Here is a 19,778-nt window from a genome sequence, read left to right as displayed (position 1 = left end):
GACAGAGGATGCTATAGCAAAAGGATTGAGAGCCAAGGTTTCTACAGAGATTCGAGAAGGGAAAAGACCTATGGTCCAGCCTAAAGAAGTTCACGCAGTCAGTTATACCAGGCCTGTGGCCAAGGTTGTTACAGAAGCTGCCAGAGCACCCAGGAGAGGTACATTTGACAGAAAGTTTGATCCTCTTCCATATCCTATCATAATGATATTCAAGAGGCTCATGAAAGATAGAAAAATCCGGCTCCCGGATATCAAACCTCCACCCAATCCTTTACCCGCATTCTGGAAGATGGACCAATATTGTGAATATCATAGAGGTCCAGGGCATTTGACTGAGAATTGTTTGGCCTTGAAGCATGCCATTCAAAATATGATTGACAAAAATGAATTGGCAGTGGAGAGACCAAACGTCACTCAGAACCCACTTCCCAACCATCATGCCATGCCTCCTTCTACCACCAATGCCATCTTTACTGATGAACCTTTGCTTGATCCATCAAACCTCATTTGTGCCATTACCACAGAAAAAACCTATGTCATGAAGTTTGACGAAAGGGAGCTGGAAGCAGCAGAAAGGAAAGAGCGTTACGTGATTTCCTTCAATGATGACGAATTTGCTGAGTCTTCTTCTTCTCAGTCTTGTGTATTTCAGACTGACAGTGCTGGAAATACAAGGACAGCTCCGTATGTCCTGAGGGCTGAGGATTTTGAAGAAGATGAACTGTTGTTGCTAGATGACTTTTGTGACGAAATGCGTCATATGACCCGAGGTGGGCGTGTATTCAAACCTCCAGAGTTGAATGTAGAAAATCCGGCAGAGGTTGCGCGAAACGCTGAGAATCAGAGACAGAATAAGATCAGTAAGGTCAGCGCCGATGAAGAAGAAGAGAGCTTGTTAAAGCAGTTGAAAAAGACTCAGGCCAATATTTCCGTATGGGGTTTACTCATGGCCTCATCTAAGCACAGAAAATTAGTCCTTCAAGAGCTTAATTCAGCACAGATTTCAGTTGACATTACTCCTGATGAATTGGTGAGCTTGGTTGCCATGACAAGGGTGTCTAAGACCTTGTCTTTTACTGATGATGATCTGCCTTCTGAGGGCCGAGACCACACCAAATCTTTAAAAATCACAGTGGTTTGCAACAAAAAGAGGGTACCAGAGGTGTTGGTTGACAACGGCTCTGCTTTGAATGTCTGCCCACTGAGTACTGCGACAACTCTTGGATTTGGTCCTGCGGATTTTATCCCATCTGAACAGGGTGTTCTGGCGTACGATGGTACTCGCCGAGATGTGATCGGAACTCTGGTCACCGAAATACAGATCGGAGGAGAAGACTTTGAAATAGAGTTCCAAGTTCTGGACATCAAAGCTTCATTTCTGTTATTGCTGGGCCGCCCTTGGTTGCACAAGTTCGGGGTTGTTCCATCCTCTCTCCACCAAAAGCTGAAATTTCTTCGTAAAAACGGAGTGGTAACTGTAAAGGGAGACCCAGACCTTGAAGTAGGGCTGATTACTCAGGACCTGACTGTGGAGAAGACTGAGGATATTAGTTTAACTGGATTTTCATTAGAGGTGACTGCCATCACCTTTAAAGAAGCTATGAATGAGGAAATTTGTTTCCTAACCAGTACAAACTCAAATGTCGTCAGGATGATTCGCCGACAGGGATATATGCCAGGTGCAGGGCTGGGTAAATACCATCAAGGTTTGACCGAGTTCCCTGAGTTCGAATCCTTCAATGGTCTATTTGGGCTGGGGTACAAGCCCTCAAAGAAAGAGGTTAAAGAAATGAAACAGTTGATGCGGAAATGGGCTGAATGTCGCCGAAGAGGGTTAGAATTACCAATGGCGCCAATTAATTTGACAATAAATGGCCGGTTTAGACAAGAGGGTGCTGATGTCCCTTTCTGTGGTTTTGCCGAAACTTGGTTGGATAAGAGTTCAGGGCAAAGGTTGCCAGGCTTTGAAATTTTCTTTGATTTGCAGTTAGAAGACAATCAGACTGGTATGCAGATTTCAGAAGATGAGTCAGAAGCTGATTGGGCAGAACATGTAGAGCCGAGCCTTCTGAGTTCATTGTTTCTTGAAGATTCACAGACTATTGCTGTGATTGATCAGAGGACCTCAATTCTGAACCCTACTCACTTAATCACCCCGGCAGAGGAGCCATTGACTAACTAGACCTTTCAGGTCATACCTCAGGTTACTTTCCTAAACAGTCGTACCCCTCCAAAAGAGTCGGTTGTCCGTAAGTCCATGTCAGTCTTTGAGTCTGATTCAGAGTCTGTTTATTCTAACAATTCTTTTGATGCAGGTACTATAAAGGTCGAGTCTCTTGAGGTCGATGGTAATTCCTCTTCTTCCAACGAGATCGAGTCAGATGCAGTTTCTATTGATGATTCAGATATTATTTCAGTGCATAGTTCAGAATCAATTGACACAGATGTCAATATATCTGTTGAGTCTGTAAATTTGTTTCAAGAGTCCATTGTAAAGCCCGATGTGGGTAATTCATCATTTGATGTACTTGATTCAACATTCAATGAAATAAAAGATTCTTCTGTGTACATTCCTGTCTCTACTTTTATTTCTAATGTTTCTGCTTCAGAATCTGATAAACTTAATAATAACAATCAAGACTCCCCCTCTGATGAGGATGCCGACGACACTCCCCCTGAAATCAAATACATGATTCAACAGGATGAGAGTCGCCGAGCAAAACCACTCGAAGAGGAAATTGAAACTGTGAATATAGGTGATGAAACCTTGATTCGGGAGATTCGAATTGGCAAAATTTTATCTCCTGAAGAACGCGAGGAATTAATTGCCTTACTTAAAGAGTTCAAGGAAGTTTTTGCTTGGTCATATGATGACATGCCAGGATTAAGTGAAGAAATTGTTCAGCATCGCTTACCCCTAATCCCTGGTATTAAGCCAAAGAAGCAAAAACTCCGAAAACTCAAAACTGAATGGGAGTTGAAGGTTTATGAAGAAGTAAAGAAACTGTTAGAAGTAAAATTCATTCAAGTGGTTGAATACCCAGAATGGCTTGCGAACATCGTACCGGTGCCCAAAAAGCACGGGAAAGTTCGAATGTGTGTCGATTTTCGAGACCTAAACAAGGCAAGTCCTAAGGATGATTTTCCTCTTCCAAATATTGATCTCCTGGTTGATAATACAGCTGGTCATGCTCTTCTATCTTTTATGGATGGATTTTCGGGCTACAATCAAATTAAGATGGCGCCAGAGGACATGATGAAGACAGCGTTCATTACTCAGTGGGGTACTTACTGTTTCAGGGTGATGCTGTTTGGTCTGAAAAATGCTGGTGCTACATATCAGAGGGCTGCTACAACTCTTTTACATGATATGATCCATAAAGAGGTCGAAGTATATGTTGATGATATGATTGTGAACGGCAGAACTCGACCTGAGCACACTGTTGCCCTGAGAAAGTTCTTTGAGCGGATCAGAAAATATCAGCTTCTCCTAAATCCGAATAAGTGCGTCTTTGGTGTTACATCAGGAAAGCTCTTAGGGTTTATGGTCAGCGAAAGAGGGATCGAAGTAGACCCGCAAAAGATTAAGGCAATTCAAGAAATGCAGCCGCCGAAGACAGAAAGGCAGATCCGAGGTTTCCTTGGCAAAGTTCAGTATCTGAGACGGTTCATAGCACATCTGACGATGACATGTGAACCCATTTTTAAGCTTCTGAAGAAGAATTCCTCGAAGAAATGGAATGAAGAGTGTCAGGAGGCCTTTGAAAAAGTTAAGCAATGCTTATCCTTGGCCCCTGTTCTATCGCCTGTCATTCCGGGTCAGCCGTTATTGTTGTACTTGTCTATTACAGATACAGCGATGGGTTGCATGCTTGCTCAGCAAGATTCAGAGTATAAAAGGGAGAAGCCCATTTACTACATCAGTAAGAAGATGCTAGAGTATGAGTTGAAGTACACAGTTTTGGAAAAGACATGTCTAGCATTAGTTTGGGCTACCCAGAGGCTTAGACATTATTTGCTTTCAAGCAAGATTTTTTTGCTTTCACGGATGGATCCGTTAAAATGGGGTAGAAGAAGTCCCCATAGAAGCTCCATCAACTACAAACCATAGTCATGAAGTTCACAGTCAACTGTTCCCAGCTTCCTATATTGGGTTACTGGTAGGTAAAGGGGGACTCTGTAGGGCATTACATGGGTTTCCACATGGTATTGAAGAAGGAGTTATGGGTCCTTAAATGGGGTAGAAGAAGTCCCCATAGAGGCTCTGAAAATCCGATATAGGGGGTCCCAAGTTATAATAGAAATGACAACTATGAGGAGGGAGAATACGGTTGTTTAAGAAAACTAGAATTTACCAATTTGAAAAACTTAAACCGATTAAGAGATCAAAAACAATATTTTAAGCATACAAGTTAAATCTAATGGTGCAATGCAAATGAAAGAGCAAAGAGATAGAAAGAGTGCACCCGAGATTTAAAGTGGTTCGGTCCTCAAACTCGAGGCCTACTCCACTCCACCAACCAAACCCGTTGATGGCTTCACTATTTGATCTTCTTAACCTTGGCGAAGATCGGTGCCAATTACAATTGCTTTAACCTTGGTGGCAATCCTCACCACGGAGAAAAAGGGCTCCGCTTCTCCGAATACTCGCCCGAATACAAATCTTGAAAGATGAAAGAAAGAACTAAAAGATCCCTTCACAAGGGTTACAAAAGATGTACAATTGAGAGCCTATGATCCAAATCCTAGAGTTGGTGATGAGAGGCACAATTGAAGCTTGATTCACTCTTGGGTATTCAAATGAAGTTTAAGAGTGTTAGGATTGATGGTTTGTATCTTTAGAACACCCATATTTATAGGAAAACCAAAATATGACCGTTCAATGGCATTGAGGTAATTCCAGCAAAATTCCAAACGGCTCTTTTTCAGACCGTTGGAGTGTTCTCGGAGTTCCGAGAATAATTCTCGGAGTTCCGAGAATAATTCTCGGAGTTCCGAGAATTCTCGGAGTTCCGAGAAAAAATCTCGGAGTTCCGAGAAGCCTCACAGAAATTGGAAAAAGTCTACTGGACCATTTCTCGGAGTTCCGAGAATAATTCTCGGAGTTCCGAGAATTCTCGGAGTTCCGAGAAAACCTCTCGGAGTTCCGAGAAGCCTATGCAGAGCAGATTTTCAATTCTGTTTTTTGGGCTTCCAGTTCTCAATCAAGATGGGATTGCTATGAGGGTTCCAAGGTGTTGGAACTCCACAAGTACAATCACTTGTTTATTTAGGGTGTGTGAGATTACTTTAATTATGCCTCTAAAAACCTAATCTAGGTTTGGATCAATTACATTTAAGAAATGATCTTCAATATTAATTTCTTCATGTCTTCAAGTCTTCATGACTTCTTGCTTGATGACTTTGGCCTTCCAATTAGTGGTCCAATGTGGGCTTCTTGGCCTTCAATCCAAGCATCCTTGATCTTACTTTATCAAGATCTACAACTTAGACAATCAAACACATTAGTGATAAATGATCACTTGTGTATTGGAATCATCAAAACAAGATGGGAATGCCAAGGTAAAAACCATTGGGCTTACAGGCTCCATCAACTGCCTACCATGGTCCCCAAGTTCACAGAAAAGGGTTTTCAGCTACCTAGGTGGGGTTACTAGTACCTAAAGAGGGTTTTGAAGGGCAATAGAGGGGAGCTCTACATGGTATTGAAGAAGGTTTTATTGGTCCTTAAATGGGGTAGAAGAAGTCCCCATAGAGGCCCCATCAACTGCCCACCATGGACCCCAAGTTCACAGAAAAGGGTTTTCAGCTACCTAGGTGGGGTTACTAGTACCTAAAGAGGGTTTTGAAGGACAATATAGGGGAGCACGACATGGTATTGAAGAAGGTGTTATAGGTCCTTAAATGGGGTAGAAGAAGTCCCCATAGAAGCCCCATCAACTGCCCACCATGGTCCCCAAGTTCATAGAAAAGGATTTTCAGCTACCTAGGTGGGGTTACTAGTACCTAAAGAGGGTTTTGAAGGGCAATATAGGGGAGCTCTACATGGTATTGAATAAGGTGTTATGGGTCCTTAAATGGGGTAGAAGAAGTCCCCATAGAGGCTCCATCAACTACAAACCATGGTCATGAAGTTCACACTCAACGGTTCCCAGCTACCTATATTGGGTTACTGGTAGGTAAAGGGGGACTCTGTAGGGCATTACATGGGTCTCCACATGGTATTGGAGAAGGTGTTATGGGTCCTTAAATGGGGTAGAAGAAGTCCCCATAGAGGCCCCATCAACTGCCCACCATGTCCCCAAGTTCACAGAAAAGGGTTTTCAGCTACCAAGGTGGGGTTACTAGTACCTAAAGAGGGTTTTGAAGGGCAATAGAGGTGAGCTCTACATGGTATTGAAGAATGTGTTATGGGTCATTAAATGGGGTAGAAGAAGTCCCCATAAAGGCCCCATCAACTGCCCACCATGGTCCCCAAGTTCGTAGAAAAGGGTTTTCAGCTACCTACGTGGGGTTACTAGTACCTAAAGAGGGTTTTGAAGGGCAATATAGGGGAGCTCGACATGATATTGAAGAAGGTGTTATGGGTCCTTAAATGGGGTAGAAGAAGTCCCCATAGAGGCCCCATCAACTGCCCATCATGGTCCCCAAGTTCACAGAAAATGGTTTTTTTTATTACCTAGGTGGGGTTACTAGTACCTAAAGAGGGTTTTGAAGGGCAATATAGGGGAGCTCGACATAGTATTGAAGAAGGTGTTATAGGTCCTTAAATGGGGTAGAAGAAGTCCCCATAGAGGCCCCATCAACTGCCCACCATGGTGCCCAAGTTCACAGAAAAGGGTTTTCAGCTACCTAGGTGGGGTTACTAGTACCTAAAGAGGGTTTTGAAGGGCAATATAGGGGAGCTCTACATGATATTGAAGAAGGTGTTATGGGTCCTTAAATGGGGTAGAAGAAGTCCCCATAGAGGCCCCATCAACTGCCCACCATGGTCTCCAAGTTCACAGAAAAGGGTTTTCAGCTACCTACGTGGGGTTACTAGTACCTAAAGAGGGTTTTGAAGAGCAATATAGGGGAGCTCGACATGATATTGAAGAAGGTGTTATGGGTCCTTAAATGGGGTAGAAGAAGTCCCCATAGAGGCCCCATCAACTGCCCATCATGGTCCCCAAGTTCACAGAAAATGGTTTTTAGCTACCTAGGTGGGGTTACTAGTACCTAAAGAGGGTTTTGAAGGGCAATATAGGGGAGCTCGACATAGTATTGAAGAAGGTGTTATAGGTCCTTAAATGGGGTAGAAGAAGTCTCCATAGAGGCCCCATCAACTGCTCACCATGGTGCCCAAGTTCACAGAAAAGGGTTTTCAGCTACCTAGGTGGGGTTACTAGTACCTAAAGAGGGTTTTGAAGGGTAATATAGGGGAGCTATACATGATATTGAAGAAGGTGTTATGGGTCCTTAAATGGGGTAGAAGAAGTCCCCATAGAGGCCCCATCAACTGCCCACCATGGTCCCCAAGTTCACAGAAAAGGGTTTTCAGCTACCTAGGTGGGGTTACTAGTACCTAAAGATGGTTTTGAAGGGTAATGTAGGGGAGCTCTACATGGTATTGAAGAAGGTGTTATAGGTCCTTAAATGGGGTAGAAGAAGTCCCCATAGAGGCTCCATCAACTACAAACCATAGTCATGAAGTTCACACTCAACGGTTCCCAGCTACCTATATTGGGTTACTGGTAGGTAAAGGGGGACTCTGTAGGGCATTACATGGGTCTCCACATGGTATTGAAGAAGGTGTTATGGGTCATTAAATGGGGTAGAAGAAGTCCCCATAGAGGCCCCATCAACTACCTACAATGGTCCCCAAGTTCACAGAAAAGGATTTTCAGCTACCTAGGTGGGGTTACTAGTACCTAAAGAGGGTTTTGAAGGGCAATATAGGGGAGCTCTACATGGTATTGAAGAAGGTGTTATGGGTCCTTAAATAGGGTAGAAGAAGTCCCCATAGAGGCCCCATCAACTACAAACCATGGTCATGAAGTTCACACTCAACGGTTCCCAGCTACCTATATTGGGTTACTGGTTGGTAAAGGGGGACTCTGTAGGGCATTACATGGGTCTCCACATGGTATTGAAGAAGGTGTTATGGGTTCTTAAATGGGGTAGAAGAAGTCCCCATAGAGGTCCTATCAACTGCCCACCATGGTCCCCAAGTTCGCAGAAAAGGGTTTTCAGCTACCTAGGTGGGGTTACTAGTACCTAAAGAGGATTTTGAAGGGCAATATAGGGGAGCTCTACATGGTATTGAAGAAGGTGTTATTGGTCCTTAAATGGGGTAGAAGAAGTCCCCATAGAGGCCCCATCAACTGCCCACCATGTCCCCAAGTTCACAGAAAAGGGTTTTCAGCTACCTAGGTGGGGTTACTAGTACCTAAAGAGGGTTTTGAAGGGCAATATAGGGGAGCTCTACATGGTATTCATCAAGAAGGTACTATGGGCCCTTAAATGGGATAGAAGAAGTCCCCATGTGTAGACACCCCATTTTGTTTTGTTTTAATCAACAAATAAATTAGTGTGTTAAATCCATGTGAGAACCCCCTCTATCATTGATTTATATGTTTTAGGTCATTAATATCTTGATCTGACTTTACGGATCATCAATCGGGACAAAATAAGCTAGGGTCACTTCATAGCCCGGACCCTGATTCCATTCCGAGACCCGATTTCCGTAAATCGTTAGATCAATGGCAGATCTTGACCTGGGTCTAACCATCCAAAACCACCTAACCTCTCCTCTCATCCTAACCATCCAAACCTCACCTAACCTCACCTAACCTCTCCTCTCATCCTAACCATCCAAACCTCACCTAACCTCACCTAACCTCACCTAACCTTACCTAACCCCACCTAACCTTACCTAACCTCATCCTCTCATCCTAACCATCCAAAACCACCTAACCTCACCTAACCTCCTATCCCATTCTCCTATAAATACCCTCTCATCCCACCATCCAAGAGGAGAAAAAAAAGAACCCCTCTCTTAGAAAATTCATCCCTCTCCCTCATCTCTTCAAGGGTTCGGCCATCCTTGCCGGATCGGGTGATTTTATACGTTGGGTGATATATATCAAAAGCAGTCATTATCAAGCAAGGAATCATCTTCAAGGAATTAACATCAAAGAAAAAATCAAACACAAAGTGGGTTTCCAAAGAGGTAGGCATTTATTTCAATTCTATGTAGGGTCTGTTTTCATGCATATCTTTTACTTTAAAAGAAAAACCATGTTAGGAAGCATGTAGGGTCCGTTTTCCCCCTGGTTAGCCTCTGGTTAGACCCTGGTTGCACCCAGGTTCGCTGCTGGTTGCACCCAGGTTCGATGCTGGTTGCACCCTGGTTCCCTACTGATTCGCACCCTGGTTCCCCTGCTAGTTGCACCCTGGTTCCCTACTGGTTGCACCCTGGTTCCCTGCTGGTTGCACCCTGGTTCCCCTGCTGGTTCGCACCCTGGTTCCCTGCTGGTTCGCACCCAGGTTCGCTGCTGGTTACACCCAGGTTCCCTGCTGGTTGCACCCTGGTTCCCCTGCTGGTTCGCACCCTGGTTCCCTGCTGGTTCGCACCCTGGTGCACCCTGGTCCGCACCCTGGTTTGTACCCTGCTTCCTCCTAGTTAGACCATGGCTAGTCTCGGGTTTGCTCCTAACTTAGACCCGACTCACTTGACCCTAACCATTAACCCAATCCAACCAAGTAATATCCCAACACAATCCGAGTCGCATGTCTGAATCCATTTGGCCGAATCTCATAAGCCCGCCCACTTTGAATTCCGAAAATTCAAACCCTTGATGATTCCTATATGCTCAATTCTTTGATGCAAATTCCCAATTCCAAAATCCCATTGCTAGATCAATGTTTCTGAATCTCAAGTCCAATGCTCAAATGCAAACCCGATTCCAGATACAAATACCAATTCTGTCTTCCAAAATCCAAGCAACCTCGCCAGTGGAACTACGTGTGGCTTGATCCCCATCACGGGGTACGTAGGCAATTTGGCACTCCCAAGTTCAGTCGCACCTTTCTCTATCTTTCCCATTCCCTCACACTATTCATCATCTCGATTCATCTCGTGTCTCTCGGAACCATTGGATTATGGTTTCCGTCGTAAGAACCCTTAGAGCCCAATTTAGGAACAATGGTGTCGTGTCGTGTTCTGTCCTAAGTTTTAGGGAGTCCTAGAGTTAGGAGTCCAGCCTCATCACGGACGCTTGCTATGTATAGCAACCGTGCCATATGTCAAGTTACACTAGTCATCCAGTTTTTCCCTAGGACAAGCCTAGTAAACTAGGATGTAGGCTAACCTGCATTAGTCTAAGGGACCATTTGCATTTAGATGAGAATCATATAGCATCTTAGATGAAATCCTAAGATAATAAAATCCTCAACTTGAATTAAATAACTTCTCCTAAAACTGTTGAAACAGTCAATCCCGTCTAGGTCGGTGTCCTAGTTGAGTTAGGCATAAGTAGCTTAGCTTAGGTACACCGAACTACGTCGACTCTGATCCCAGTGAGGCTTGGGTACGTAGGCAGCTTGGATGTCTGATGGCATACCACCCGCGAGTCGGCACCACAAACAAATTGTGGTGTTTTGTATATTAATTTTCTTGTAAATGCTTAATCAAATCACTTAGGACTTTCCATGAAATTAGAATTTTAGGAGAACTTTCACTTAGATTGAATCCAGACAAATTAATAAATCAAGATACACATTTAGGATTCACATTGAAATTAGATCATAGGATGCATGTCACTTAGTTCGCACATTAACATAGAGTTGAATGAGCCATTTAAAATAAATTTAAAAGAGTTAGCTTTTGGAATCGAAGACCGATTATCGGGCAAGAATGGTGCATGTGGTGGATAACTCCCCATACCTTCCATTCTCGTAACCAGGTAGCGAGTCTAGATTTCTGGTTAATTACGGGTCCTAGATCCCACATCTAGGTGGCGACTCTGTCAGTCTCTTTCGTGTGGAATTCGGATTGCCTTAGTGATCCCAAGTTCACAGGAAAGATTAATTCAAATCAATAATAAAATGCACACGCCAATCGCGTGGATACGAGAGACCAAGAGAGAGAGAGCGGCGGCTCGCGCCCCACACCCCTCTCGCGGGATCAGGGTACCACACCATGGAGGGCCCATCAACTACAAACCGTGGTCATGAAGTTCACACTCAGGGGTTTCCAACTACCTACATTGGGTTACTAGTAGTAAAGGGGGGCCCGGATATTTTTCATTAGAGGTTTGCCACGAGTCACCTGGATACTTTCTTTCGCTATTTTTATAGAAGCGAACCATAGACTTTTTCTCTTTTTAAATCGCCACATGAATATGAGTTGCAGGATCAAATCATGGCCATTTGTTTTAGCCAATGCTCAATAGAGAGGATATTCCAAAAAAAAATTAAACAGGGACCGAATCTCGGATGTGAGTAACAATTCACAGCATGAAAAAGAAAATGGGAATATTAAGGGAAATCAGTGAGCTGAAATAAGAACGAAGGATTCCGCCAAGGTTGCCGGAATCAATGGATGTTCAGCCAACTTCCGGCGAAGGAAGAAAGGATTTCCCCCGCTTTTGCATCTCTCTCAACCTCATTTTCCTTTTTTAAAAAAAATAAAATAACAGATTGAATAAAATAAAAGAGAAATAAATAACATAAATAAGAAAGAAGGATTCCGGCAAGGTTGCCGGAATCAATGGATGTTCAGCCAACTTCCGGCGAAGGAAGAAAAGATTTCCCCCGCTTTTGCATCTCTCTCAACCTCATTTTCATTTTTTAAAAAAATAATAAATAACAGATTGAATAAAATAAAAGAGAAACGACGTACCAGGATTAGAAAACAGAGACGAACGTGGAGATCACCGTCGAGATCGCCGTCTAGATCGTTGTTGCCGGAGGAGAGGAGGAAGAAAATAAACAGAGACGAACGAAGAGATGGGAAGAGAGAAGCGGGAAAACTGAAATGTTATTTCAAAGTCAAATCACTATAAGCTTTTCTCTTTCTGCCAAAGGGGCATTTTCGTCATGCAAATTTTCGTAAACCGGATTTTGACCCCCATGTGTCATTTTCGACAAACCCAGACGCCTCTGATATTTTGTGTATTATTTGTCCCCCGTACGTCAAATTTCCAAAAGACTATGAAGTTGACCTTGGTTGCTCTTTTAATGAGGCAAGGAATTTCACTACAGCTTTCAGATTTAAGCCTGCTTAAGTCCATTGATACACACTTAGGGCATCTGTGCTTCTGCTTTATGGCTTTTCCTTTATGAAAATTTGGCAATCAGTAGTGGTGCAATACGGATGGTTGTTAGGAATGTCCCACACACAGGTGTATCTTCCTAGCAACTCTCCTTTCTGAAAGTAAGTGTATTTTCATCTCTTTTGGCATATTTTCAAGGCAAGACAGCCAAAGGGGGTCTGAGAAAGGAGGTGGAGATATTAATTTCCATTCCAATAATACCTCTTTTTTCTTTTACGTTGGACAGGGGTCTGTTGTGGATCAAAAGTAAGACAGAGACATTCAAACTAACCATAAAACACGAGGGACGCTAAAGCATGAAACAATGTGGGGGAGTGTCACCGACCATCTTTTCGGCTGCTATCAAACAATATTATGTGTATGGTTCATGACTAAGGCCCTGTTTCTTTTAGATGGTGATAACCGATTTTGAGCCCTAAACTAATTATTAGACTCAAAATTAAACAATGTGTACTGTTCACAATCACAAGGTTGGCGAATATGATTAAGGCCTTGTTCGTTTGAGATTACACCAACCGACTTCGAGTCCAAAACCAATTATTGGAGTCAAAATTAATGGAATTGCTAGCGTCCATCGCAAAAGGCATTTCACAGCTGGTCTATCGCATGTCAGACCACCCATCTCGTGAATGGAGATAACAGCTTTTGTCTCCATTCACGAGGTGGTTGGTCTGACATGCGACAGACCAGCCGCGAAATGCGTTTTACGATGGACGCTAGCAAATCCGCAAAATTAAACATAAATTTGAATCCAATAATTGGTTTTGGACTCACAATCAGTTGGCATAATCTTAAGGCCATGTTCGTATTATGACAACCAATTGTGACTGCTAAACCAATTATTGGAATCAAATTAAACGAACAGTGTTCGTTTGAGATTGTGACAGCTAATTGTGACCCCCAAACCGTTTATTCGACTCAAAATTAAATTATTTATTGGACTCAAAATTAATTTTTGAGTCCAATAAACGATTTCGGGATCACAATCAGTTGTCACAATCTCAAACGAACAGGGCTTAAGGGAAGTGGATATTGTCGTCACTTTTTCTTTCCCGGGTGACCCCCCTCTAGTGTACTTATGACTACAAATTTTATCGTACAAGGGGTGGCCCGGGGAAGGAAAATATTTGAATATATCATTTCCCTAAGGCCCTATTCATTCCAGGTTATGACAAACGATTGTCAGTCCAAAACCAATTATTCGATTAATTAGTCGAATAATTGTTTGGGACTCACAATTGCTTGCCATAATCTCAAACGAACTGGTCTTAAGATTAATGTGATAAAAACATCGTTTTATAATTTTAGTCATGGTAGATACACAATTTTAGCACAAGATTTTTTCCGTATCAAATAAAATTTTATTTTTTAATAATATTTAGAGACCATTTCACATTTGTCGTGACTAAGTCTGTTTCCTATAAATTAAACTTCCACTTTTTTTAAAAGAGCTGAGATTAAAAAATATGTTCTCAGCAAGATTAATCTCAGCCCTTCACAAAAAATTTAAAGGCTGAGTTCTAGGTGACAAACTTACTTGCGACGGAGGTGAAACGGCCTTCATTTTTTATTAATCTTTTAGTATAATTATGCTAATGAACAAATTAATGTTTTAATATTAACTATTATTAAATTACTTGTATATTTCAAATAGAGAAAGGCTTTCAAAATGTGGTTCCATTTTTGTAGTAAAAATGAAGGTAAATTTTCAAACAAATAACACTACCACTAAAGTCATCACTACCAACCAGGTGCAAAAAATGTCGGCCAAAGTCTCTTCGCCTAACTAATATGATGCAGGAGGATAGTCCAGATAACAAAAGGTGGTCCTCCGACCATGAAAATTAGGTCCAAATTGAAGTTGGTTTTTGAAGCAATTTTTCTAACTATAGCTTATATGAGCTAGAGTGCCACAAAAACATAGGTCCCACATTTTTTGGGGTGATCCAAAGCATTCATTTGGAAGGACTTTACATAGATAGGGTGTGTAAAGAAAATCAAGTCAATAGGATCATCCTAACCCATCCAAAAGTGGAGGGGAAAATGGACAGACACTGTTTGTCAACAAATTTACCCACTTTTGCCCTCCACTTTTGGAGGGATTAGGATGATCCGATGTACTTGATTTTTGGTACACACCCTATCTATGATGGGGAATAGATGGAGCCTTGCAAATGAATGGTTTGGATCGCCACAAAAATGTGGGACCCATGTGTTTGGGCACTCAAGCTCATATAAGCTTATATGAGCTCAAGCTCATGAACAGTTTTCCCTTTTTTATATATAGATGTGAATGAAATTAATTGTCAGTCCAATAATCAGTTTCGGACCACAAATCAATTCTCAAAATCCAAAACAAACATGACCTTGGGATTCTTCATAATACATACGAGTGTTGTTATCACTGCTAGAGAAATAGCAAAATATAACGAAAATATAAAGGTGAGTACATGACTTCACTAATGCGTTCCAACACAATTGCCAAGAGGGCTCCTTTTTGTGAGATGAAAGTAGAAAGTCATGACCATGCTGTAGATAAAAAAAAAGAAAAAGAAAAAAAGAAAGCAACACTTATGCTGTGCAGAGAAAAATTAGATAGCATCCCTTTCCTTGACCTAGAAGCACATAGTACTTTTGGGCACATCCAAATCTGCTATGGCAGTTTCAATCTTCTCCTTCAGTTGAGCTTTTTCTACTCCATCAGCCTGACCAAAATAATTTACTCAAATTAGCCAATCTTCTAAGAGTTGATTTAGAAAACCACAATTGCTTAAATATTTTATTTTCTTTTGAACGTAGGTACAGAGGTTAACAGCCCATTGGAAATTAATATTGACACCCGATTTGGTGTAAGGGATATCTCGGAGGTCCTTAGCTGATGCTAATTTGGTTAATAAAATTATGGATCTGAATGTTGCTTAGGGGGACTGATCTTTATGTAGGAAATTGAATCCAAGGACGGACCATGTTAGTTACATCATTGAACTGAAAGCTATATTTAGGGTTTGCTTAATTATTACCAGAAGTACTTTGGAACCAATAAAATAAGGGTTTTGCTAACGGGTGCCTTAAGGACACTCGTTAAGCATCATTTAATTACCCTTGTAATTTTGAATTTACACATACTTTGGGACTTCTACACACATTTTGAGATTTTTTTCCTCGAAGTATGCGTAAATACAAGATCCCAAAATGATGCTTACCAAGTGCCCTAAGGGCACTCATTAGCAAAACCCTTTTGACTCTAATAATTAGTCTTGGGGATAAAATCATTTCTCAAAATCCAAAATGACGGGACCTAAATGAACAAATTAGGTCAAAGATTGGGCGGTTCACGTGCATCATTGATGACCTTAAGAATTTGTGTTTGTATTATCTTAAGGTCATCAATGATGCACGTGAACCGTCCAATCATTGACCTAATTTGTTCATTTAGGTCCTGTCATTTTGGATTTTGAGAAATGATTTTAAGCTCAAAACTAATTATTAGAGTCAAAATTAAGGGAAATAATAAATGCGCCCCTTTTCATCACTAAGGACGCCCAGCAGCAATGTATCAATGACTGCAGAGGGGCTGATGTACTTCATGTCAGAAGAATTCAACGGATTTGATTGCCACGTACACTGTAGTTGGGTGTCCCATGTGATGAAAGGGGCAAATTCATTTATCATTTTCCAAAATTAAACGCAATTTTGAGTCCCCTTTTCTTGTTCAAGCCACTGAATCCAATAAATTCATGACTAGGCATTGCGAAGAAAAAGCATCATTTCATGACTCCTCTTTTAGACGATAAGGGGTGGCCCGGGGAAGACAAGGGACCACTCCCCCCCCCCCCCCAAAAAAAAAAAATTAAAAAAAGAAAGAAAGAATGCAAGTGTGTCATTGGCACTTAAGGTAGACAAGGGTATTTTCGTCATTTTGGAGAATTAGATCAGACAAGTTTTTCGTAAGTCTGATCAATGGTAGCTATCACATCCACGTGGCATGTGTGGTGACCAAAAAGTGTTAGAGAACTGTTGTTTTTCTTCTCTAGCAATCTCTCACTCTTACTTGCAATTTTAAGTTTGTTTTGTTCATAAAACAATGCACTAAAATCTGTTTTCTGTAGAAACAGTTGTAGTGATTTTCTCTAAGGCTTAAAGATCTTGAAAGGTGTTTTGGGTTTGATTCCGCTTGTGCAAAGTGTCGTCAAACAATTGTAGAATTGTTCTACAAGACTTCATTGTATCTTGGAGGCAATTCGCGGATCCCCTTTGCACACAACTGGTGGGGGCGAAAATTGTCTTAAGGAAAACGATTATGCGCCTTGAAGCATTTTCTTCTTCTTATCATTTCCTTGACTGAAGGACATTTCCACCAACAAAAAGTGGCTGTTAGGAAAGAACCTAACAGTGGCTGTTTTAGCATTTGTAAAGAGGCAAAAGTACAGAGTAATGAAATTTATTGTGTTGGGAAAAAATTACCTCGACGAAAACGGTCTTCAAAAACCTACCAGAGAGGGCAGTGATATTTGTTGCGATAATCTTAAGCTTCAAAGACTCGAAAACCTCACATAGCTTTACCATCGTATCTGTCTTTTTACTGCAAGTGATGCTAATAACAGATGTCCTTTCTCCCACTTCATGAACCCTAAGCTGCAATTTTATTCAAATTATTTTTATAAATAAATTTATTTATTTATTGAGCATCCTTTCTATAATTTTGGGTAGTTGAGATGGATTGAACATTTAAACTAGACTCTAATGTCACATTTAAGCAAAATTACAAAATTAAAGAATGATGAAACAATAATGGAATTCAAATCTTTACATGTGGCTGCGTTTGGATTACCGGAATTAGGAATCGAAATCGGCATCCTTTTCCGATTTCAAAATATTTCAATGAAAGATTTCATTGTGGGTAATTCTGATTGGGTCGAAATCAAAAAACCATCTCTTGGGGCGAGAAACAAATGCTATGATGGTAGTTTCACATGGTATCAGAGCAAATGCCTGGGTTCAAACCTCCTTAATAGCAAAATTCTAAATGCAATGGCCAAACCCAAAAATAGGGGGCCACATCTGCCAAATATAGGCCAACCCTAAAAAAAGAGGCGCCAAACGTGAGGGGGAGTGTTAAAGTATAAAAGATTAAATAACACCTTCTCCGACTACTTAAGCTTTTGAAGTAACTTGTAGTTTCACACTAGGAATTTTTTCCACCTATGAGTCATTTCTCTCCTAATTTCATTCATTGATTTTAAACTAGACGTCAGAATCGGTCAGAATCGAATTCAATCGATAGGATGTCAATTCCATCGCCTGATTCTTACAATCCAAACACACTCTCTGTCTAATTTGATTTTAAAGATGACTATTATAATTCTCATAATCCTTCCAATAACCAATCATAATATAGTGCAAGTGCTATTATAATAAAAAGTTGTACAACTTACTTCTAGGACTTCGATCGAAGCCGTTCGTGGTCCTCCAACAAACTCATAATCACAGCTTTGCTCGGTTTTCTCTGTCTTTGATTGCAAAAGCGAGAAGCTTGATTGTTCAATATGAGAAATGGGTATTTTCTTTTGTTTCTCAGTCTCAAGCTCTGTTATCTCAGCTTGGATCTTCCTTTCTTGATCTTGAAGCTCTTGAATGTAGTTGATTGAATCCTTGATGATTGATGCTTTGTCCATCTAACCCCATCCAATTATTCAATCCAACCAATTAATTAATCGTTAGTCCAAATCTTAATATACATGCTAATTAGGGTGGAAAGATATGGACCAATATTTTTTCCTTTTTTTATACATAAAAAACAGAGACAAGAAAAGAAAACGTTTCACTAACTTATCATTCCTCAAATAATAAAGGTAAATGATATCGGCACCACAATTTCTTAATAATTGCTCTAACTTATCTTGTCTTTTATTATTCAAAGAGCTGTCAAAAGTTATTACACTTCCCAAATAGCTCTGAGAAGCCAATTAAATAAATAAAAAAAAGACAAGCTGAGTTTGGGCAATTATTAAGCATGGTTGTGCTGATATCATTCCCCATGGCAGTCGACCCCACCTTGATCGGACGATCTTAGCCCTTGATCTATCAATCATCATTTCAGAGTCCTGCCTAGAAAATCACAACCCTTTAATTTATTTTTCTTTTTTTTTGGGTTTGCAATAGTTAAGTTTGTCCTACCTTAGTTATGTTGGGGACAAGGGCTCTGAGGGCATAAAGCCTATCATTGATCTTCTTCCTTCTATATCTCTCTGATTCAATGTTCTTAGGTGTGGCTAAAGAAGGAGCCCCATCCGGAGAACTACTAGAATCATAATACCCAGAAATTGCCTCATCCAACCCCCAACTACAAAACCCACAAAATTATAAGAAAAAAACTATTAATTTTTCTAGGCAGATTTTCAAGAGGAACAAACTACAGAACACAAAATATAAAACCCAGAAAATTATTAGAAAAACTCTACTGAGAATCAAAATAAAGCCTGTGAGTATGAATTTCCAATAATCAAAATAAAACCCAGAAGATTTTCAAGAGAACATACAAAGTGTAAAGATCTTAAAAATTATTTGAGTTCTTAGATACCCAACTCAGAAGTAGTGAAAATTTTGAAACTGTAACAAAAAAAAAAACTATGGAAAGGTGGGAAATGAAAGAAAAGATTTAGTGATTTATGAATACCTGTCGAGTTCTTCGTTCTGGAAAAACATATTGGTTTCCCAATATAATTTATATTCCTCAACCATACTCTCCATTTTGTAGTGGGGGTCTCTTATTTCCCACCTAGGGGTGATTTTATATAAAATAGAGGTGGGAGAGAAAGAGGAATAAAGGAGAGCTTATAATGGAGAAGAAGAGACACGTGGAGAAAGATATAATCTGGAGTTTCTAGGAAAGATCCTGAACCGTTGGATCAATGGTCGGAAAGACCGCGTAGACCCTAATGACGAAGACCGCACTCGTCCTTGTACCCAGACCCAGTGCCAACAGAAGAAGTAGCTTTCATTACCAGTGGGGCGAATGCGTACTGCAAGCGGGGGGTGAAAATATTATCGCCCAAATTTTAAGGTCTCCCGTCTCCTCCGCTTCTTTTCGCACAATCATAGTGAGTTTGGATATTGTTTTTTAAAGAAAAAGGGAAGTGATAAGATCCATGATTCTTTTTTTTAACTTTAAATTACTATTTTGCCCTCCTGTTAAGAGGTTTCATTTTCGATTTTTTTTCGATAGAGAAGGCAAAAGCCATAAAGAGAAAAAAGGAGGTTTTTTTTTTTGGGCAGTGATAAATCGACTCCCCATGTGTCTATCTCTCTCCTCTTTCTCTCTCTAACCCAGAGGAGAGAGAAAGACACATGGGGAGTCAATTAATCATATTTGGGAGTCGATTTATCACTCCCCTTTTTTTTCTTTTTGTTTTTTTCGGAAAATTGTTCAATTTCACAGAGAGAAATGAATCCATCCCTTTT

General features: G+C 40.9%; 1 protein-coding gene across 1 annotated transcript; it reads right to left on the bottom strand.

Moving 5' to 3' along the window:
• Positions 1–14,657: 14,657 nt before the first annotated feature.
• LOC143856489 (transcription factor bHLH35-like) lies at positions 14,658–19,391 on the bottom strand. The gene is made up of 5 exons (XM_077366721.1): positions 18,994–19,391; positions 18,495–18,660; positions 17,753–17,992; positions 16,782–16,952; positions 14,658–15,022 (listed from the first exon to the last, which is right to left on the bottom strand). Exons 1-5 carry the CDS (start codon positions 19,065–19,067, stop codon positions 14,933–14,935), a joined length of 741 nt encoding a protein of 246 aa, XP_077222836.1. The 5' UTR covers positions 19,068–19,391; the 3' UTR covers positions 14,658–14,932.
• Between the last annotated feature and the right edge of the window lie 387 nt (positions 19,392–19,778).

This window comes from Tasmannia lanceolata, unplaced genomic scaffold (assembly GCF_043159265.1).
Source record: "Tasmannia lanceolata isolate RefF3 unplaced genomic scaffold, GAP_Taslan_0.1 ptg000023l, whole genome shotgun sequence".
NCBI classification, from domain to species: Eukaryota; Viridiplantae; Streptophyta; class Magnoliopsida; order Canellales; family Winteraceae; genus Tasmannia; species Tasmannia lanceolata.
The sequence above is the reverse complement of the archived record's forward strand: the minus strand, read 5'-3'. Positions and strand labels throughout refer to the sequence as shown.